Source organism: Diadema antillarum, unplaced genomic scaffold (genome assembly GCF_040938485.1).
Source record: "Diadema antillarum isolate AM-2024a unplaced genomic scaffold, OU_Dant_1.0 seq00001994_RagTag, whole genome shotgun sequence".
Lineage (NCBI taxonomy): Eukaryota > Metazoa > Echinodermata > Echinoidea > Diadematoida > Diadematidae > Diadema > Diadema antillarum.
The window spans coordinates 11800-36112 of NW_027272650.1; the positions used below are offsets into that span (position 1 = coordinate 11800).

The following is a 24313-nucleotide window of genomic DNA, read 5'->3' on the forward strand; positions in this document are numbered from 1 at the left end:
ATTGTTTCCGCCGCTAGGCTTTTCTTTTTGCTACAGTCTAATTAACAGGGTTTCACTTGACAAGGCTTTCCTCGAGAAACATTTTCGTGCTAAAGAAGTAAGTAAATCGTGGTTGTGTAAGGCCGGTCGTTCACTGTTCATTCTCTCTAAAATGAGAGAAATTTTGTTGTTTCTTTCTATCTGATCTAAATGCAACCAAAAAATGTAGGATTATTCACGGCAGCCATGTGCTGAATCTATAGAACACCGTTTGTGACATTTTAATTGATGACCGAGTTTGAGGTGGTGTGTGCGAATTCTCGTTATACACTGTTTGGTTAGTATTCTATGCAATGAACTTGGTATAATATGTGTATCATCAGCTCTCAAAATAACTGTCCACGCTCTTCTAAATCCAAAACATAATGATAAAAGAGAAGATGTTATGTTCACGTTGTATAGATAATTAGGTCTTTCCGTCATGTCCGTTGCAATGAAATAATTAAGCTGACTTTTTGTACTGTCTTCACCGTCTTTCACGAGTGTACTGTATATCAACATCAGATAGGGATGATGACTGACTGCGTTAAAGAGACCTCTAAAGCTGGGTGTGTGTCCTCTTTATGTGTATCATGACTGATCTCGGATTATTTTTATAACTTTGCAATGGAGGTAGATTCTGTATTTTTGTAATGTATAATCATGAATATAATATATTATTACGTTTGTACAATACCTCAGAGTTTACAGCATTTAGACAGGTTGAACTGATGTTTATGGGCTTGGTTAACTGGTTAAGAACAAAGTTGTTCAAAGTTATAACACATTGCAGACTTCTGCAGTTGTTACTTTGCAGACAGTCAAGCCGCAACTGAAGTAATGAGAAGTGAAAACAAGTAGGATTTTCAATGAAAATCTTATCTTAGTCTATACGGTGTAATGTCTTGTAATGATTAATAATATTTGTGATCTATCGATCGAATAAAATGCTTTTTGAACATATACACTTTTGTTTTGTTGAATATACCGTTGTCGTTATATATATATATATAAATATAAATATATATTTATATATACATATAAAGGCTAAAAATCATGGAAGAAAATAATCTTTTGTCAAATGCAAAATCACATTAAAAAAGAGAAAAAGCAATATCAACAAAAATTGTAGGAATTTGAATTGATTTCTCAAATTAGGAAAATTGTGAATATTTGGAACTTGAATTTGTCTCATAAACTCCCCGATTACTACATTAAAAGAATGAAACATATATTCTATTCATTTAATCATCTTTGTGCCCTTACTCCCTATATCATTTGAAGTTTAGTCGACAGAAAATTCCTATTTTCCCTCTTTAGTCCCTCACTTTAGCATAAAAAGAGAATAATAACTAGTTTTTGCTATTTTATTCATGTCTCTCGTTAAAATTGTATTAGACTGTCTTTTGTAATTGTTCTCTTGAAGGGTATTTGCAAATGAAAGACAATCTGTAATTTTTTGAAAACTTAATAGTTTTTTTTTCTGCAAATCGTAAAGTTTCCCTTTATATTGAACTACTGTGTTGATAGCCAATAAAATTATCTTCAGTATAGTATATAATACATTGATTTTCATCAAATTCTTATTATGAAAATGAACTCGAAAAAGTATTTACTTTCATTTTTTTTGTGCTGAGTGTATATATACATGCATTTGTGTGTATAATATATGCATTCATAATATGTACGTATATATATATATATATATAGAGAGAGAGAGAGAGAGAGAGAGAGAGATAGAGAGAGAGAGAGAGACATTTGTGTGCATGTAGTATTCATCGATATAGACCCAGGTATGGTTTAGTACAACTGAAACTTAAGTTTCAGTGTTAACGAAAATTCATTTTTCCCACTGTTATAGAGGGGACAACCTCACTCCCTCTTATCCTCTTACTGTATTAAAATGTGTGAATATATATGACTCCATAATTGTAATCGCTATCAATTATAATCATAAATACATAATGGATTATTTTACTTGGATGTCTGCATAAATGTCAAGCCACAATTGCATTCTTCTGCTATCTCTGAATTCGTATTTTGAGGTCATAAATAATATTCCTACAGTCTCACTGGTTCGGTTTTATGAACGCGTTCCTTGCGCTTAAAGGGATCGTATAGTTTTGGTTGAGACCTAATTTCAGGTCCTGTCTAACATTTTTTGGTGAGATAATCAGAAACCTCCTATGAAATATGAAAGAGCATGTAATTCTATGAGGAATTCAACATTTATTTGATGAAAATTGGTTTTGAAATGGCTGAGATATCATGATTCTACTTAAGTGTGGGACCCACACTTTATCACGATCGCTTTGTTTTACTTTGTTTTTGGATGTTTCAGTCATTCCAAACCCGATTTTCATCAAATAAACTTTGAATTCCTCTTAAAATGGTATGCTCCACTGGCGTAGCCAGGGGGTGGGGGGGGGGGGGCGATCGCCCCCCCCCCCCCCCCTAATATATGGACCGGGGATTTGGGAGGCGGAAAAAAAAAATGCGTGTATACTGTATGCATGCACATGAAGCGGGTCTCCTTTGCAACCTTTCATCAAATAAGATATTTTTTTTGAATATTTCACTCAAAGTGTGCACCAGATCGTTGAATTTCAATTCAAAATATGCAAAATATCTCGTGCTTGGGAGGGGGATACCCCCTCCCAAACTCCCCCTCTGTGCCTCTTTCCCTAGCTTAGTACACTTTTTAGATTTACAAAAAATTATGAATAATTCTGAGTGCACAAGACTTATCACTTATATTCCGAAAACTCAAGGTTCCCTCATGTATAAGGGGAATTTCCCCTTTTAATCGACCCTTTCCTCCCTCAGTCCCCCCCCCCCCCCCAATCATTTGTGTGTGTGTGTGTGTGTGTGTGTGATTTCCCAAATGTTGAATCCATCAAATATGCGTAGACGAGATATCTCAATTTCAACCTGTCAAGGCAAAAGCTCCATCGGAAGGGAAGGGTGGAGATAACACTCGCCCATGCCTTCTCCCTGCTCGCCCGCCCCTCCCCCCCCCCCCACTTCCGCCATGCATAGAAGTAGACTGTGGCTATACCCAGATCGCTTTATTTCAATTCTAAAAACTCAAAAGCTCCGCGAGCGGGAGGAGGAATCCCCCTTCCTCTAAGCTCTACCTCACTAGACTTTATACATACACACAGATGGTGCACATTCGGAATAAGAGCTAAATTCCGTGATTTTATCACTTCGATGAAAAAGTATTGGAACCAAAAATTTGCAACAGATCGCTGAATTTCAGGTCTGAAAACGCAAAATCACCTTCGTGTGGGAGGGGATATGCCCCTATCTACACCCTCGTGTGCATGCTTTTTCTGTTGGACTGCTGAACAGAGAGTGTTCATGATATTCAGTGTAAGAATTAATACAAGAAGATTATTTAAATGATACCATTTTATAGGCAAATTGTTCAATAATAATCTTCACTAAAATATACTGCAACTTTAAACAAGTGGGACTGTTTCAACTTGTTAAAACACGCAAAAACATGCATCAAATTGCACCATTTGCAACATCAAAATGCAAAAAGTTCTCACCGTGGGAGGGGGGACACCCCCTCCCACAACCTCCCCTCCCCCTTCGCTCGCTCCGCTCTCTCGGGTTCAGTCGCGTTCATGATATTCAGTGAAAAGAATTAATACAAGAAGCGTATTTAAATGATAGCATTTTATAGGCAAATTGTTCAATGATAATCTACATCAAAATATACTGCTACCTTAAACAAGTGGGACTGTTTCACGTCGATAAAACGCGCAAAAACATGCATCAAATTGCACCATTTGCAACATCAAAATGCAAAAAGTTCTCACCGTGGGAGGGGGGACACCCCCTCCCCTCCCCCCTCGCTCGCTCCACTCGCTCGGGTTCAGTCGCGTTCATGATATTCAGTGAAAAGAATTAATACAAGAAGTGTATTTGAAATATACCATTATATATGCAAATTGTTCAATGATAATCTACATCAAAATAAACTGCTACCTTAAACAAGTGGGACTGTTTCACGTCGATAAAACGCGCAAAAACATGCATCTAATTGCACCATTTGCGACATCAAAATGCAAAAAGTTCTTACCGTGGGAGGGGGGATACCCCCTCCCACACCCTCCCCTCCCCCTTCGCTCTCTCGGGCTCGGGTTCAGTTGCGTTCATGATATTCAGTGAAAAGAATTAATACAAGAAGCGTATTTAAGTGATAGCATTTTATAGGTAAATTGTTCAATGATAATCTACATCAAAATATACTGCTACCTTAAACAAGTGGGACTGTTTCACGTCGATAAAACGCGCAAAAACATGCATCAAATTGCACCATTTACAACATCAAAATGCAAAAAGTTCTTACCGTGGGAGGGGGGACACCCCCCTCCCACACCCTCCCCCCCCCCCCCCCCAAGATGAAATCCTGGCTACGCCGTTGGTATGCTCTGTACTATATAATAAGTGTTTTCTTGGTATCTCGCAAAAAGTTAAAAGCCCAATAGTAATTCTCATCTCCACCAATACTGTACCATCCCTTTAAAATAGTCTCAAAGTGCAATTTCAGCAGAAAGAAAAAACGAATGAATCATCAAAATTTTATGGGATACTATGTTTGACTTTTGAAATTACTATTTTTGCTATATAAACACGAAGCAATAAATTAAATGATAAACCTTCTGAATAGATCACAAGTATATGGCCCACGCACACATTACTATGCGACCTCAAGCAAAACAGATCATACAAAACGCACACACGCCTCTCCATATCACACAATTACGTCGCACCTATATATACACGTTCCATCGTAATTCTAAGAGCTTACTGAGTGATGCACTCAATAAAACATTGGTAAAATCCCCTTTGGCTTACATCACTACAACTCCCATGTTCGGAATAATGAAATATAATGTATCAAACACATCACTTTGCCAGTAAGTTATTGCGTAGCACGAGATCAATTTATTGAAGTTACTTCCTTGTTGGACCCGCAGCTTCCTTATCGAAGCGAAACTGTGGACAAGATTTTGGGAATCCAAACGTTGAACTGCCGATCTGGGTGAAAAGGGAAGTAGAGGAGAGGAGTAAACATTAGAGTGTGTTCAGCAATACATTGCGCGACTTCGGCACCTAAGTTGGTGGTAGCAATTCCTGATTACAGCGAGCTCGCTCTTGATTCAGTTGGCTCTGATGTGCTAGGAGAGTGAGCAAGTAACTCATTGTTGTAACACCTCCATAGAGGCCTACATCTTCACAGTCGCCAGTCTCAAGATGTTGCGAGTGCCCGGCGCCTTCTTTTTCCTGGCCCTAGCCGTCCTTCCGGCTCTCGGCTTCCCGAAGTTTCCCGCCGGGGTTTTCGTCTCGGACTGGAACAAAAATCCTGGGTTTAAAGCTCGCATCACTCAGAACGGTCTCGACTTCCGTGAGTCTCCAATGCGTGCATATGATTATTGTACACGGTGATTGGCTGCTAGGGAGAACATTATAGAATATCATATCTGAAGAGTTCGAAATGCTACCGATATAATCACGACCGATCAAAAGCATAAGGTTAGAACATTTTGTAGGCCTATATTCCCCACAACAAAAACATTATTCTGTTATATTAAACGGCTCATGAAAGTACCCGTAGAAGACATTAATTAGAATTAAAATTCAAATCTGCTTACCCTGCTGTCAATAAAAATCGGTCGTTTTATATACTACGAACATAATAGAGAGATTAATGACTTCTCAACAATAAGGTCCTGGTGCGAGACCCCTGGCAGCCAGCCTGTTGCCTTGGACAAGGCACTTTATCCCCATTGCTTAAAGCTGATGGTTCTTTGGAGGAGACTTGAATCTGTCAGTCCCGTTGTTGTGTTGCCTGTTAAAGCCCCCATTGCCTCCCTATCGGCCACGTAAAACAAAATGATGATTTAAACTTAAACATTTTTTTTTTTGATTCACCGGAGTGAAAACGTTATGTTGATGTTATTCTAGATTTAAGTCATCCAATTTCATTTCATTCATTCATGGTCGTTGGGTCAGCCAAATTCATATACCTACTGGTTATTAGTTAGTAGCTCCATATGGAGCAATTCCTCTGCCGCAGGAAAGAGCTAGAAAATTACATTGTCGTCAGATTTATATGTCTGAACTGCATATGTACCAGTTTGCTATGAAACCGGTCAGAATTAGAAAACCCACGTTCCTTCCGACTAGGGTAACCGTTGTGCATCAATGGATAGGTCATGCACTGGTTCTAGTGACCTGCTGGGAGTAGCGGTGGTACCCTTGCAAGGAAGACGGCTCTTTGTCTTCGTTGTGCCTAGTCTTTCGGAGGGACTTAGACCATTGGTACAGTGGTAGCTTGTTCATAAGCAGTGAAGGATAATGTAGTTCTGGTTGAGATAGGGATTCGTGTTTTAACTTTTTGCGAGATAATTAGAAACCGCTTATATACCATTCTAAGAGATATGGAAAGCATTTTTGAAGAAGAATCGATTTTGAAATCCTAGAGGTATCTACAAACAAAGTAAAACAAGGTGGTCGATCCTAATAAAAGGTGGGTCTTACCTTTCATCAGGAACTCTGGTTTTTTTTTTAATATCTCAGCCATTTCAAAACCGATTCTCATGAATTAAGCTGTCAATTCCTCTTAGAATGGTAAACTCTTTAAAGGGGATGGCTAGTAACTGATCAGAGGGAATCAGTGGGAATATTGGGGGATGATTGTTCCAATCCTTGTGGGATTCATTTAAGAGTGCATTGTATATTGTTGTGTGAAAATTATTTGCTTCAGAATGGTCTCATATTCAACCCGTTAACGATCGCCCCGTCACTATACAGGCATGCTAGCCTGGAAACATTAAACTGCACATCACTTGAATATGAAACCATTTTGAAGCAAATAATTTTCACACAACAATAAATGTATAATGCACTCTTAAATAAATCCCACAAGGATTGGAATAATCATCCCCCAGCATTCCCACTGATTCCCACTGATAAGTTACTAGCCTTCCCCTTTAATATTTTATATAAGTGGTTTCTAATCATCTCGCAAAAAAGTTAAAACTTGAATCCCCATCTCAATAAAAACTAAAATCCCTTTTTATGTAGTGGCCAATTTCAATAAATCTACATAAACACAAACAATGATTACGATGTTGGAGATAGTAGCGACAGTATTAAAAAAAAATCATGAACTAAATGTTAAGGTAGATGTATCAGTGTGAGTGCTGTTCTCCAAGTTTCGAGCTGAAGCGGAATTAAAAAATGAATGTGATCCGACATTGTGCTTAATATATTGCTACATATATTTCATTATCTGTTTTGTTTGTTTCTACGTTTTAAGTCCGAGACGTAGGGATAAAGATGCTCCAGAAACAGATCCAACAGTTGACTATACCCGACATCACCGGCAAAGCCGACGTAGGGATCGGTGACATCGAGTACAAAGTGTCCAAGTAATTAATGAGATTCTCTTCTTTTATACCAACTTATAGATTAAAACGAGGGAATGTTTAGGCCTTTACTACCTGTCGGTCTGGTTTTGCTACGTGTATTTACATTTATGTAGAAATTCTAAGGAAAGCTTCAAATCAATTAATATGATTCATAACAATAGTGCCAACATGATAGGAACAGCTTGTGTTTTCAATATTGTGGTAATGATAACCTGATTCGGATAATGATAACCTGATTGTTATTGAAATAACCTGATTGGATAATGATATTATGATTGCGGTAATGATAACATGGCGCTATTATGATGACATGATTGTATTAATGTTAGTATGCTCTTATTTAGAAACATATCAGCTCTTGAATCAATTCTGTATTTTCTCTGAATCACACACACGCACTCTCTTTCTGCTAAAGTTATAGACCATTTTGCTTTCAGTCCTCAACAACTAAAAGGGCCCTAAAGTCAAAATGAATAATTCTCTTGTAAAATAATGTTTGTTACACATGCCTGTTTTTTTTTTTTTATACTTTTTAAGTTTAAATGGCAACAAGACACACAAGACAGTGAAAGAAAGTGGTAACTCCTATCTACTTATGATACTCTCTCGTGTTAGAATACGGATCACCTCTTTCGGCATTCCAACATCATCCTTGACACCCGACCCATCAGCCGGAGGGCTCCGCCTAACAACCAGCGGAGTTTCCCTGTCTGTGCACGGAGACTGGCACTATGAGACCACGGGATTGTGAGTGATTAAAAAAAAATGTTCTCAAGAATCAAAGTAAAAGTTACAATGAATGAAAGCCTATACTGCGTTAAACGCTTAGACAAACAGAAAAACCTAACCATTGAGACATCATGCAAAAGTAAAGCATGGATTCATGTATAAGTCGTGAGATTACAAAGATATATATACGTACTTGTACCTAATAGATTGCTCGGAAAAGAGTAGACATGACAGGAAGATAACGTAAACTGTCTTTCTCTTAATTTAAATCCTAGGATATAGTATTATCGTCGTTGGAAAATGTTCTATCTTAGGTTAAGTGTGTAAAATTCGAGTCATTCCTTTGGACATCTGAATACATCACATTTTATTGTTGTCTTTGTTTTGTTTCTTAATGAAATAAAAGAAGAATAATAGTTATTTACTATTTCACATATTAATTGTTTTTCCAGTAGCCCTGGACTTATCGTAATACATTGTGGTCGTATAAAGAAATTTACGTCTTTGTATACTCTTCGTTTTATTCGACATGATCGACTGACATGATGCTTCCAACCATCACTTCATGTATTACGAGGCAATACGTATAAAGCACATATTTGCATTCTCAGAAAATGATAATACACTTTGAACTTCCATGCCGAATGATTCATGATAAGTCAAACAAAACATAACAGAAACAGAATCGACAATGAGAAGAGAATTGAAAATATGAATAGAAACCGTGCAAACTTGATAGACCTGCCGACATTCTGTATCATTGAACAAAGCGGGAGTGACGATGCGACTTTTTCATCAATCATGTGCACACACGGAGATTGCCGTGGTTTCATAGATTTTTTTTCCTCCTGACGAGTCATAACCATTTTGTCCTCTAAAACCTGCTCGTCTTGTGAAATCTTATGAAATCCTACCAGCATCCATATTTCCGATTCCGGGTCCTTTGACGCTAAGGCCTCATCCATCACCCTGTCTCTCACCCTGAGAGTTGGTAAGTCGCAATTATCCCTTTGTGGAATCCTATAGTAGACAAAGAATCTTAGCTTGATGCTGTTTATTGGTATCAGCACCGTCAAGAGTCAATGTCTAAAGACTTGTGTAAGACGTTATAGCGTGGATCTTGGCGCTACTACATAGCTTCATGCGTGGATCGTGTCTTGATTGTGAAGCGAGGCAGGTGACTGAATATCTTGACAATAATAACAATGTAACTTTTTTTATATTTTAACTCCTATATACTTTTAGAGAAATAAAGAAGAATCAACATCCCTGCTGCGTCCTTTACTTCTGACTGAGCTTGTTTGTTTGTTGTTTATTTGTTTGTTTTGTTTGTTGTCAATGTTATGGGCACTACTGGTAATACTTATTCAGCAAATGTTATGCGCTTTACAGATAAGAGATAATGACCAGGCAACAATACCAATTATTACCTATACGAGGGAGTTTTGCGAGGCAATTCCGGTTGTTATTTTGCAGGGTTAAAGGTCAAGAGTTGTTATTTTGCAGGGTTAAAGGTCAGCAGTCAATATGCTTTTCGCCACGTCGCTGCGTAACAGTAAACAGTATGAGCAAACAGTGCAATCTTCCGGTTTGGGGAGGTGGGAAGAGAAAGAGTGGAATCTCTCTCCCCACCTCCCTGCTTTAAACGTAAACATTCCGATCGACCATGAAAAGAAATCATTCCAGGACGTCCAGGGTGTCAGTTACACGCACCGCAGAAGAACGCTGATAAATCAACTCATACAAGGTCGACCACTTACAGCAGCACTAATGACTAGTCCATTTGTGATCAGTAATTGCATAGTGACCATCAGTTTTACAACTCTCAAACTTTAAACAGAGAAGTAAAAATAAAGTGTAAGAACGTTCAGAAGTTTGGAGTTTGCCTGTTACAACTACATGTATCTTTGAAGTTGGAGTCGAATGATAAACATTGATGAACAATTTTGCAATTATTCAACATGTTGATGGTCTACAGGTAGTCAAATGTGGCTTGATCTGTATCATATATAGTGTATAGCCGTATTTACATATTTTCTTAATAATTTACCTAGGGGGATAGGTAATAATTATGATATTGACTGGCCTTTCTTTCGGGAGGTACCAGATAAATATTGCCCGCACTGAAAACATATTGCCCTCGTCTTCGACTCGGGCAATATGCTTTCAGTTTGGGCAATATTTTCTGGTACCTCCCTCAGGGCCAGTCAATATTATATAAGTCTTTCAATGTGACAGCAAATTTGCAAGTTCGCTTGAGTTAATACGTGCTTATAGCAGCAGCGAGACTCAGTTTACGGAAATGACCACGTTGTCAAAAATACAATGGCGATGCGGATGCACGTCAATGGACGCAGCCATACTTTATGTTGGCATACAGCGATTTTTGGTGATCGTATAACAACTGATAATCATGTTTATCTTCTTAAAGGACGTGTTACAACTTTCCGGGCAAGCCTTGTGTGCGACTTGCGAAGAATAATTTTTACTACCCGGAGATCCCCGCAGATGACCCGCACATGACAGTGCTTAGCACGGATCTCACCCGTAGTTACCCGTAGTTGCTCATACAAGTTCTATTCACCCGCAGCCATGTTTAGGCCCTGTCACACCTTTCCGGGCAAGCTAGGCGGCCTTGTTGCGTGTGGGGATTTTGCAGCACCCATGACAATTTTTGCAGGCGGACAAGGATTTAGGCAAGATTCACATGCGTCTTATCTGCTGGACCCGTGCTACTTACGTTCTACTTCCGTGTGACCTGCGTATCAGGCTCATGGGTGGCGAGTAAGGGCTGACAACTCGGTGAAGGAATCCCTCTGAGGGAATTGCAGAAGTCCCACAAAATGTCATCATCTTGGCCGCATAATGGAGACTGCGAAGTACCTGCGTGGGAGTTGCCTGCGAGGTGCTACCGCTAAGGGCCTCCTACTGGCGTTCTGCGTGGACCTCTGCGGGCAATCCCCGCGACTCACCCGGAAAAAGTTTTGGTCATGCTCAAAACTTGGCTACGGATAAATCGGACTTGCGTGCGCAACTCCGGGCAACTACGGGAGAGATACAAGATTGTTTAGATCCCTTCATAAATCTATATCTGCCTGAAACCACAAGCAGGAACTCTTTCGAACAATAATATATTTGACAGAGTGAAGTGCTGTTGGAGTGATTTTATGCGATAGTTAATGATTGTTAACAAGTGTCCTTTAAAGTATCCTTTATTTTCTCTGTTAATGTGACTATGAGAAATATCGCATAGCCTAATTATCATGTTGTTTGTTTGCTCATTTTCATCTGAGAAGATGGCTGGATAGCCCATATTAAGCTGGGCTTCCATGGGGTCCAGTTGAATGTGAGATGGGACCACTTCACCGGGTTAAACACCCTGCTCTTTGCGCAAGCGGGATCTTTTACGTGCATTAGTTGTTACTCTCTCATACACGGGACCTCCATTTTATGTCCTATTCGAGGGACAGAGTGTTTTGCCTCTTGCTAGAGGGGACGGTATGCTTACACACAACATTGCTCAGTCCAGACTCGGGTTCGAACCCGCGCCCTTTGGATCGTGAGGCAGACGCGCTACCGACTAAGCCAATTCTCCGCCCTGTAATTGGATTTACATGTTTAGTTGAATTAGATTCGTCATGTAAATTCGTCATCATATTGATACCACTCTGTCGCTTTTGATATCATTTTTTTTTTTGCTTTTTTGATGAATGCTTTTGTTATTTTCTTTGCTTTTTTATATGAACATCATTTTCAGCATTCTATCATCATTGTTTGACGACTGCCAGATTTCCAACCTGTTCCACAGCTAACGTCTCCTCTTCTTTTCCAAATCAAACTACAGGCGTGGACTCCACGGGCCGTCCCACCGTCTCCTCCAAAAGTTCGGACTGTTCCTTTCATGCAGGAGGGATGGACGTCGATCTTCACGGAGGGGCAAGGTTTGTAGGAATTAATGCTTAAGGATATATTAGTGTATAACGACGTTGAGAACCCCCTTGTGACAGAGTGATGCGTTAGCGGTTTCCATGATTGATTTATTACTGGTCCCTTTTCAAATTCATTTCAGAAACCGAAACAGATGAAAGTCATGTCTTTATATTATACGCAGTTTCGGTACACTGACACGAGCAAAATGTAACCTGTTATCTTCCTTCAGTAGCAAAGTGACCGCAAAGAGAAAGAATATCGAGCAATAAATTTGGATCCTGTGAGACTGAGTTTTGATCTTTGTTAGCCGGAAAAGACTATTTCACTTCAAAAGCGAAAGCAGTTTGACCTCGGTATGTGTAGTTACCGTTATCATTTCCTGTTTTTCTTAGCTCCTTTCCCATCAATTGAATGATAAAAACTAAAAGACCACATTGTTGTGCAGATTTTTTTTTCAAAATTACGAGCAGGATCTTCTATCATGAAATGCATGCTACCATTATACACAAGGATAATAACCAACACAAGTACATGGTGCTATGTCAATGACTGAGATGACTGAATGATGAAAATAGTGATAAGGATAGTGATAGGATATATCATCACTGAAGTAAACAGGCCCACCGTCCTTGATTCTTAAAGATATGGGAAAGTGTTAAATAAAGCAGACCACCAGCAGGGGCGGATCCAGGAATTCCGTAAAGAGGGGGCGCGTTTACAAAATTAAAGGGGGGCGCACGCACCCCTCCCCCATTTTTTTCTTATTATTTCTTTTGTTTCAACAAAAAATAAAGGGGGGGGGGGGGCGTGCGCCGGTTGCGGTCCTCCCTGGATCCGCCCCTGACCAGTCAAAGTCAATGAGATATTCCGAATTATAATATTGTACTACTGCCATCAACTTGAAGACAAAGGTACTTGCAGTGAAGTAAGTGGGGAGAGGGTCATAACTGCCAATTTGATTGCTGACACCCGGTGTGTAACATGATGTCATTTTTTTTTTAGTTATACTAGATTCATTACGAGATTATGATTCCCTTTGTCCGTTACGCCTGATAGCTGGCTCTACAACCTATTCGACGACCAGATCTCAGACGCGATACTGGATTCACTCAACGGGCAGGTGAGTTATTTACAAGCAATCCCGAGACGGTTACCAGATAGACATGACGAAATGTATATAAAAAAGTGAATACTAGGGTTAATCGGGTCCTTAAAGCACTAAGGACTCACTATCCTGATATCTCACCCACTAGTGATTTATCAACCAAACACATGTCTATAAACTGTGATTCAAAGAAAATTTCGGGAAGACAACAAACCCACCACAAAGCGTCTAAACAACGCCCTCATGCGATCGTAGAAGTACGTGATCTATTCACTTAATAAAGTATAAGCAAGACACTGAAACGGAATTTCAGATCATATGGATTTACTTTTAGCTATTAAACTTTATCCTTTTATTATCGATGATTGTATGATTTCAAGAAAAAAAAATACTGTAAGAATCAACTACAATGTCAACAGCATAAATAAACGTGAGAAGGCGTTGACAACTTTATAGTCCAGTGCGAGCAGTTTCGAGACAAACAAATTCGATTTTAATCATCAAAACCTTAACCAGAGATAACAAAAACTTATCTTTTTTTGTTGTCTCGTGCTATGGTGAAGATCATATCTTATTGTTTTATAGATAGTCTATATGTTATTAATAAGATATAATTCTGAAAGTGATAGTAACTTAATATTATTATGAACGATATGAATAATATAGTTATATCCATGATTTCGTTTCAGTGCACTTCAAAATGACAATCTATACTTTAGTTTGTTCTCATGTTCTACCAGTATAATTGTTTTTAACTTGAATCTATAGGTCTGTTCAACAATCGTGGACGCCGTGAATACCAACTTAGAGGATGAACTGAAGACACTGACAAGTAAGGGTCAATGTCACACACATTTAGTATTGGCCAAAAATAAAGAAAAGAGCTAAAAGAAATGAAAAGAGAATATAAAGAGACACTTTCAATTCTCTTTTCTCTCGTAGTCTTCTCACTTCGGTTTTTCTCTTCAGTCCTCCTTTTATTTTTCCAATCTTCCTCCTCCTCCTCCTTCTCCTCTTCCTTCTCCTCGTCCTCCTCTTCATCGTCATCATTATCATCATGATATTTTGCCGCTCCCTTCTTCCCAGCACACTTTCAATGTCACAATCACGGAAATTAGCGACATTATGAGTCGCCTATTACTTACGATTAATGTTGCCACATTAAATATTAATGGACATACATGAGGGTGATTAATCTCTTTGGTGTCATTCGAAACCACATGCAAATTAAATACCGCAGTGTTCTGTTTATAAATGCTGATCACATATCTCTATGTGAATTATCCACGATAGTTTAGGTGATAACACAGAGAACAGTGAGACTAACTTGATTTCCCTGGACAATCTGTCATGAAACAGTGGTGGCGCCCTTTCTTGACGCAGCCCAGACAGACTACACCCTCGTCGCCCAGCCGACTTTCAATGGTTCTGTGAACACTGCCCACAAGGTAAAAATACCCTGTCAGTGGCGGATCCAGAGGGGGGCGCAACCAGGGCACGCCCCCTTTATTTTTCGTTAAAAACAAAAGAAATAAAGATTTAAAAAAATGAAATGAAACCCGGAAGTGGCACCAGTTAAAAACAAAAGAAATAAAAATAAAAAAAATGAATGAAACCCGGAAGTGGCATTTTGAAGCAATCTTTATCTTGCAAATGCTTCAAAACATTTTACGTCAATTACTCGTATATCATGATAACCCTAATTTGTCTATCTCAGTCTTCCGCAAGTTTTGTGATGAAAGAAAGTTGGATGATTCCTCGTTTTTATGCTTTCCTCTAGTTTTCGATTTCCACGTGATACACGCAACTTAACACACTTAAGATAATAACGTATTTATGTCTGTGATTCCAGAGTCGAGTTACTCATTTGAGACACTTTCTAAATCATAATAATATGGACTTTTACATTTAAGACAGGATATTCTTTAGGACATTGCCCATTTTGCATTTTCATCTGCGTATCACCGAATTCGTCAAAATAATTAAGAGTCACCCTAAACAAAGTTTTCGACAAGATATTATTCAATCGTCATGTTTCTTACTCTTTCCTACCTATATACCATACCGGAATTCATCATCATGTGACCAGGGGGAAGTGTATCCACTGAACAGCAAGAAGGAGTGTCCCCTTCCCGTGCCTGGAGTCCCGGCTGATTCGGATACGTCGCGTATGGTGTTTCTGTGGATAACCGACTACCTGCCCAATTCGGCCGGTTATGTGCTCCAGGAAGTCGGATTTCTGCAGTACAACGTGACTCAGGATAACGTGGGTGAACTATAGAAGCAATAAATCTTCGGCATTTTCTTTACTTGTACCGTCAGTACAGCCACTTATAGATGTTTCACTTTCGGTTGCATCTGTAATGAGTCCAAACGTTCCCGGAGTAATTTAACTGTGGCCTAAATAACAGAGGCGGCAGAACGTTTGCCATGGTTGGGGGGGGGGGGGGGGGGGGGGGGTGGCTGCGGGACCGGGGGTAGTTAGTTTGCAGGCACAAACCCTTGTTGGTCGTATTAGGAGTCTGCATGTGCCAAGACTAATACACGCAAAACTGCACTGCAGCCTCTCCCAACAAGGCACCTTGTTGGGAGAAGCTACAACACAGGGCCTATGGGACAGTGCCGAAGTGGTGCATATAGTAGTCTTGGCGCAGACTCCTCTACGACCAACAAGGGTTTGTGCCTGCAAACTAGGCGGGTAGTTGCCCCCTCCGCCTTAACGGATAAGAACGGAACCTTTGAAAATACTTGGGGGTTGTGATTTTTTCCGATTTTTTTTCCCGATTATTATTTTGTTTGAAGAGTCAAAAAAGTTTATAATTGTGTGTGTGTGTGTGTGGGGGGGGGGGGGTGCAGCCCCCACCCCACCCCCAGTTCTGTGTCACCCTGAGCTGTTACCACACTCAAATTTTTCCCCAATAGACTGGGGTCAACAGTTCGTTTGATGATTGTTGATAGATCTCTAAATGATGCGATCGTAACTCTACAAACTTTTGCATGCTGCATATGCTGGAGAGCTGTAATTATAATATTATATCTCATACACTTGAACACAAATCATACAGATCAGTCAGATCAATTTGACAATTACTGAAAACAAACCACCACATCTTTCATTAATGTCTCTAAAATTTCACATCATTATGCAAATTGCTTTGATATCAGACTTAAGTGAGACAGAGACTCCAACCCCAAGAACCTTCTGATCTGGAGATTCTTCCGCCTGAAACCCATAGCGAACGGGAGACTCTAACTTGATTGTGCGCGAAGCGCGAAGTTCTAGGGTTCTAGATGTCTCTCGTGCTACAGAAAGGCTTTTTTCAACATACGTTGACACTATTAAAAGTAAGAAATCATTTCAAGCGGGAGACACAGAGCCAGGGCTGGAGAAATTAAATCTCAAGCGGGAGAACGGGAGATTTTGCAAACATGGGCTTTCGGCGGGAGATCTCCCGTCGAAAGCGGGAGAGTTGGAGTCTCTGGGTAGACATTAGCCGATTGTTATTGTTCGTATGTCTTATTTGTCATGCACTATCAAACAAACTTTATTATCTTTATTACTCATTGTTGTTTTTATCATTATTATTATCATTGTTATTACTATAATTATGCATAATAGAATCAATGTGTAAATTCAAGGTAAATTTAAAGTCAAGAATGGAAATGATTATGATTATGATTGATATTAAGATATCAAAGATAATGATAATGATGATGATGATGATTATTATCATTACTACTATATACTACTACTATTATTATGACTGTTATTATTATCATTATCATTTTTATCATTATTATTATCATTGTCATCATCAGCATCATAATCATTATGCATCTTGACGTTATTTGGGGTTTTTTCTCGATGCACAGATTCCCGAGGCGGAGAAGAATTATCTGAACACAAGCTACTTTGCCTACAAACTTGCCATCCCTCAGGTAAGCAAATGAAGCTTTTGCTGCTATACTTTTTGATATCTAACCTTATAGGGATGTGATGTTATCAACACAGCCTTAGTTTCTACGGACACTGTGGATAATTATGAGTGGATATGGTGAGGGTAAGAAAGAAAAAACAGCTTACGGCACACACGGAAGAGTCTACATGGCTTGATAATGTCAACAGAAGTGAAATATTTTGGAAAGAGAACATTCACATTTTCTGGTGAGACTTTTCCGTACTCTCTAAGAGATTGTATAAGTGAACTTCTTCGTTTCTGACACGGAGTGATGAACATAGCGTGCTTAATCAATCCCTATATTATTCTCCCTGCAGCTGAGTAAGATGTACCCCAACATGGCCATGCAAATCAACCTGAACAGCACCAAGGCACCAGCGGTGACCATCAAGGAGAGTGAAATCTCTGTCGTCTTGGAAGGGGATTTCTCCCCGTACGCCGTCCTACCCAACAAGACTCTGGCGTACCTCTTTTCCCTGAGAGTGGTGAGTATTATTTTATCATTAATATTATCATATATCACATGTATTAATGTACTCTCATATAGATATGCAGAGTGAAAAAATTCACACGCTCATACACATCCACATAGACAAATTTTTCACGCTCTGCACCCAAACATGGACCTACAACATGAACAGTCCATGACTCAAGTATAAACACAAGACGACTCTCTCACGTATCGTCGCTTTACATTTTTATGTTTCTATTACCTAGCCGAATTGTATAATTATGTTTGCACAATGAACATACGCAACCGTTACCATCTGCTTCTAGTCATCAGGTTGTCACACCCACTAGCTTTTGAGTCATGACAATAAGTTACATTATTCAGGTTTCCTGCTAAAAGCTTTTGCGTTCTGTATCGAAACTGCGTTTATCGTGACATTGTGTATACTGTTGTTATTATTATTACCATTATCATTATACATTTATCATTATCATCATTCAATATTATCATCATTATTACTACTACTACTATTATTATTATTACTATTTTTATATAGTAACAGTGATAATAATTACTATTATCATCATTAGGCCCTATTGTCCTTCATCATGTCTTCAGCAACAGCATTAAGAGTATAAGTTTTTAATCATCATCATCACCATTTCATTATTTTTCAGGCGATCTCTGGCAAGGTTGCTGTCGGTTTCAAGGGTAATAACATCACGTGGTCACTGTCTTCGCTCAGGTGCGTCCCTTTATATCACCATAAAATCATGTTTACGAGTAAAGATTGACTATATGGACGGTTCAGGGATGTCATTGTCAATATGACGGCATTAGGTTTGTTTTAACTACAAAACTGACGATAGTGTCTCACATTGCCGAGAGGGTGGGGGTGGGGGGGGGGGGGGGGGAGGGAGATAGAAGATTGAGTATATGTGATGCTGATGCACAGCCCCGTGGCTACTCCAGTGTGTCATCTTCTATATGAATAATCCGTGATATTCCCTTTCCAACGATTCAAGTTTGCAAAAATTCTGACACATATCATATTTACACTGTATATTAATCTACTGTATGCATCCATACAACATATATTCGTATCTACATGAAGACACATATACATAAATGCTTATGGCATGCACACGTATACGCATTTAAGCATCTGATGTTGTGGTTATCAAAAAAAATGCGTTAAATGCACATAATAATCGAAGAAACACGGTATGAATGGGGGAAAATATTTTGGATTCCATGGGGTATATAAGCAAAGCGGAATCATCAATTCCAATTATTCTTAATATTATTCTATCAAGTAATACAAGGGACATAAACCATAATATTTCATTGATTGAGTTATTTTATCTTTTTCAATATGGTATACAGCGCCGACATGGCTTTGATCAAGACAGCTATCGGGAACTTTAATGTGAGTATATTCAAATATTTTAATTCTCTGCTACTTTTGGGCTCCGCTAACAAGCTCTGTCCAGTTGCTTCAAATGGGTCCCGGCTTTGATTTGCCAAACATATGCATGTACCAAGTGGATGAGCATTGCTTTTGTTTTTATTGTGTTCAAAATGTATACTTTTTTTGGTTCCGAATAAAATAGAACTGAACTGAATTGCTTTCGCTGACATAACATTTCTTCCATAGGCCTATACACTCTATGCGTCACGCTACTTTATAGTGTAATTCCTCAGCGAGTTTTAGATTAGTACCTTGATTTTCTTTCAGAAGCCGGAAAAATCGATTTTGTGTATATGGGCACATTCTCTAAGAAATATTTTTGTACACGACTCTGTGAGATATTCTTCGCATAGGGCCTGTACAACAAGAGCAGAAATACATAATGATGTTCTTCTTCAGAGTGCGTGTGTAATACATAGATACAAACGGTTGCTTTGCATGTAATGTACTTCTCTGTGCTTGTTATATTTGTAATAATTATTCATTTAGTACCTGTATACTCTGTAGCGAAATACAATGGTTTTGTTCGTTATTATCACATTGATGTATACGCTATGTACTCCTATGTTTTGTATGTATATCATGAGAGCAGGAACCTCATGGAGAAATAGCTTGAACAACTGGTGAAGCCACCCTCACCATGCACACACACACACACACACACACACACACACACACACACACATAAACTCGCTCGCAAACACAAACAAACAAACAAAACAGAAACAAGAAATTCTCTAAACATGGTAAAGACACCAACTGTCTCATTCAAAAGTAATATGTTTGGGGGAAAAGCGAAGCATAAAAAAGTGACAAAACAATACAAAGCAGAACATATTCATGCAATTTGGAGAAGAAGTATCTTTATAATTTTGCACGGCATTCTCCGACTTCCAAAACTAATTCTATTCTCTTTTGTGCATGTAATTAACATGTTGAAATAGATACAATATGTCAACGGTGGCAACTTTTGAAATATTTTTTTTCCATCAATAGGTCGACAACGTGATTAATAATGAACAGGGAGAACCAGTCCTCTAAGAATATCTTTCTTTTGTTATTTCTTACCGTAGACCAAACTTCTTGACGTGGCGGTCAACTCAGCGATCACTCTCTACGTCTTGCCCTACTTGAACCGTGAGTAGGAAATGACAGCGATTATGGCTAATTTAAGCAGATCTCAACGGCTCACGTGAATTACCGTTGTTCAGCAGTATAGCCCTATACTTGACCTAATCGTCACAGTGACTAGCAAAGAATTACATAATCTTTGATAATAAGAAAGATAAATGACACCTGAATGTGCTGCGCTTGAAACATGCCAATATTCTTTTTATGATTCACAGATGTATTCGATTTTGTATGTATATTTAGTAAGTTGTCCACGTATTGGTGTGATAGCCATCAAAAAACAAACAAACAAACAAACAAACTGAAAATAAGTTCATTTTCATATCAAACAGTAAATCTGATACATGCTACTTCGATACTAAGTGTTAACTGCATGTGAAATTGTGAAAATTTGAAGAAGAGTTTTCTTCAACATTATATAAAAACAAAACAGGGCAGCTCTCAAAATAAACTGACAAGGAACTTGAAGCTCCTTGGATCTAGGTACCGATAACTTTTGAGTCGAGTGTAACGCAGGGTATAGTTCGCCCAAGGAGGTTCAAGAGTTTCAGTTCCAACAGGCTACATTATTCAATTATAGCTTTCAGTTATTCTATATAAAAAGAACTCCAGAGGTAAATTTGTGTCTTTGATGATCGCGGTTTGAAGCCACCGTCTTTCTAAACAATCTAAAGATTTGATCTGAATTCTAACAAATTGTCTGGTTTAGTTTGCGAAATCACCTCATAATGACGCAAATGAAACGAAAGTCGATCCCGTCCAGAAATATGAACAAAAGTGTAAATGAGAGCTCCATGTTGTGAAAGTGGTTGAAACTCTCAGAAAGCCAATTTTTTTTAACTTTCCTCCTTACAATTCGGACAAATAAAACTGATATAATCTTCAAGCGTACATTTTTCTTAAACAAAACAGTATGTAATGTAAGTGACTGGATATAATGCCAAGCAGTCGAGTATTCTTTTTCTCTCTATTTCATCAATGTTTGTGCAATTTCTATTCGGGTATCCCCGTGTTTAAAAAAAAAAAAAAGATAAAATCTAATTCAATCAAGTTCATCTTAATTATCTTTTCTTAAAACATAGTTCTCAATGTCATGAAACATAATGAACTCATACAAAAAAAAGTAGTGACAAAATACATGATTCCAAACAACATTTAAAACAACAACATTATTTCCAGTTTCTTGATTTTGTACCCCTTCCTTTCCCACAGTCATTTCTATGAGAAAGCTAGATGCATTCTCATCGTCATTAGAATATATCTTATGTATATCGAATTGTAAATGAGTCTTAAAGGGACGATACAGTAGTGGTGGAGATGAGAATTGGGCTTTTAACTTTTTGCGGGATACCAAGAAAACACATGAAATAGTACAGAGCATACCATTTTAAGAGGAATTCAAAGTTTATTTGATAAAAATCGGGTTTGGAATGACTGAAACATCCAAAAACAAAGTAAAACAAAGCGATCGTAATAAAATGTGGGTCCCACACTTTATTAGAATCGCTCTGTTTTGGATATCTCAGCCATTTCAAAACCAATTTTCATCAAATAAACATTGAATTCCTCATGGAATTACATGCTCTTTCATATTTCATAAGAGGTTTCCCATTATCTCAACAAAGAATGTTAGAAACCTGAAATTAGGTCTCAACTAAAACTATACGATTCCTTTAACTTTCAGGCTGACTGCCAAGGATAATAAATTTACGTCTACGTAATCCTATGATGATTACACCAATGGTGTTTGTTTGTTTGTTTGTTTGTCTGTCTGTTTTCAAGAAATGGGTGCCGAGGGAGCTGCTCTGCCTCAGCTGGATGGCTTTGTCTTCAGCAAACCGGTAGTCAAGCAGGGACAGGTATGATAAATGCATGCCTTAACTTTGTTCATTAATTTGTGGACGGTTTTTGTCATTATTGTTGTCGTTGTTTTTGTTGTTTTGATTAATAATTTGTACAGTGCATCGTCTGGGCCCCCATTTCATAAAAAAGTTGATATGATAAACAACTCTTGCTGGAATGGCAATTGTCATCGTGACGTGACAAGAATCCAGCAATGGTTGACATCCTATGGCAGCTTTGATAGAACGGAGGCCAGCTCCATTTCATAAAAGATGTTAGGGTGCCAACTCTTGCTTGAGTGGTAACTTTCCTTACCAACTGCCAATCATGAAAGCTGACGATTCTTGTCGTTACCATGACAATTGCCATTCCAGCAGAAGTTGCTATGTTATCATATCAATTTTTTTTTTTTTTAATGAGATGGGGCCCATTGTATCGTACCCAGCACGTATCGCAGCTTCTCCCCCCCCCCCCCCCCCCTCCCGACTCCCATTACGGGCTTAACAGTTTTCACACAGAAGTCCTTCAAGTAGTGTATAGGCAACTAAGATGGGTAAAAAAATTGAGTTCATTAACAGAGCACTATTTACGGATTTTAAATTGTCATCGGCAACGCCACCTATCTTGAGTTTTAAATCTCTCTCTCTCTCTCTCTCGTAACTCTGCGGAATGAATGCAAACATGCACCATGGAGCTACCGTTAGTTATAGCTCCATGCATGCACCATCACCGGAACATCGGTATGCACATACCTAAAGTGATAACTTTGTGTACATGTAAATGTGTAAGCGACGTAAATAACGCCAATGCGATAGATACATGAGTAAGGAACGGTTCCTCCATGCGTGCTGATTCCGTATGTTGTATAAGTTGATGGTAGTTGTTCTTTTTTTTTCCATTTACTGCTTTCTTTCATTCTTTCCTTCTTTCTTTTCTTCTTCCTCTTTCTTTATTAATTAACACATATCTTTGTCTGCCAAAATCTTCTCCTCTTATTACAGAACTTCATCAAGATCGGAACAGACCTTATCTACAACGGCAAGATCACAAAGTGACAAATATTGCACTGATTAAACCAATAGTGAATACTCTGCAGTGTTATCTACAGAAGACAGCTTTCACTGGGATGTTATCAGTTGCATAAATCTTATGATAACTTAGCACGTTATCTATCATTATAGAGTCGAACATTTATCATTTTGAGGTTAAGATACATGTACTAGTGTTCGGCGATCTTCGATACATTTCTGCGTTGACTTTTCTACGTTACGCGTAACTTAGCAAAGAAATATTTGTATATACATGTATCTGTAGAATTTTGTACCTATTAATGCACTTGCTTGGCTTCATTGGCCTACATGCCATGTGGAATGATGTACGTATAGACATTGTTGTTGTTTTTTAAATGTCGTTTAACCTCTGGAATGTTTTCCATCGCCTCATGATACTGTGACACCCGCATGTGTAAATGCTAACAGAGTATAATACATGTACTGTGCATAAATGACCTTACGAATAAGTTCATGATGGATCTGTAAGAGACTTACATGTATTTCTAAGCCCGTTGAGGACGGACTGGTTTTGCAAAAGCCAGACATGTAACACTTTAGTTGAATCTTACCTACCGAAGAGAGAGCACAATACACGTGTATGAAAGCCTACTCACATTTGACAAAGGGTCTTCCATCTTGACGTCATGACTTTGAAGGCCAAATCAATGTTTCTCTTGTCCCTGTTTTTAGTCTGTGCATTCCCGCGCTGAAGTTTAGTCTTTCTCTCTCTCTTGATATCTTTGGCCCGTTTGTGCCTATGGGCGGAAATGTTTCATTTTGTTATACATGTAGTAATACATATGCATGTGTACATGTGTAATGTCTACTAAAAATGTCAATACAGCCATCAAGCAAAAGAAAAACATAGGTTGCTGGAACAAGTCACATGTAGGTCTACTGCGGATATGTGTAGACAGATTCATATGCAACTTAAAGCTGGTCAGAATTTTATGTCCCACAGTGTGACTAATTACATACAGTGTACCAAATAAGATGAACGTACCAAATTAGATGTCAATACTTGTGGTGTAAGTACATGTATAAGTTTAAACTTCAAAATGCGCTTTGTTTAGTACATGTAACACATGTGTGACAATGATACATTACATGTATTAAAAACATTAAGAAAAAAGAACTATGGTGCGATGTACTTTTTTCTTGATGAGCCGAGAAG

The 24313-nt window shown here is 38.5% G+C and overlaps 1 protein-coding gene across 1 annotated transcript; it reads left to right on the top strand.

Moving 5' to 3' along the window:
- The first annotated feature begins 5105 nt into the window (after positions 1-5105).
- LOC139713523 (bactericidal permeability-increasing protein-like) lies at positions 5106-23449 on the top strand. Its single transcript, XM_071625250.1, has 16 exons — positions 5106-5440; positions 7358-7469; positions 8085-8216; positions 9116-9189; positions 12043-12139; positions 13185-13248; positions 14002-14065; positions 14593-14681; positions 15323-15499; positions 17107-17172; positions 17510-17677; positions 18321-18388; positions 19030-19072; positions 20188-20251; positions 22028-22104; positions 23089-23449. Exons 1-16 carry the CDS (start codon positions 5290-5292, stop codon positions 23140-23142), a joined length of 1500 nt encoding a protein of 499 aa, XP_071481351.1. The 5' UTR covers positions 5106-5289; the 3' UTR covers positions 23143-23449.
- The last annotated feature ends 864 nt before the right edge of the window (positions 23450-24313 follow it).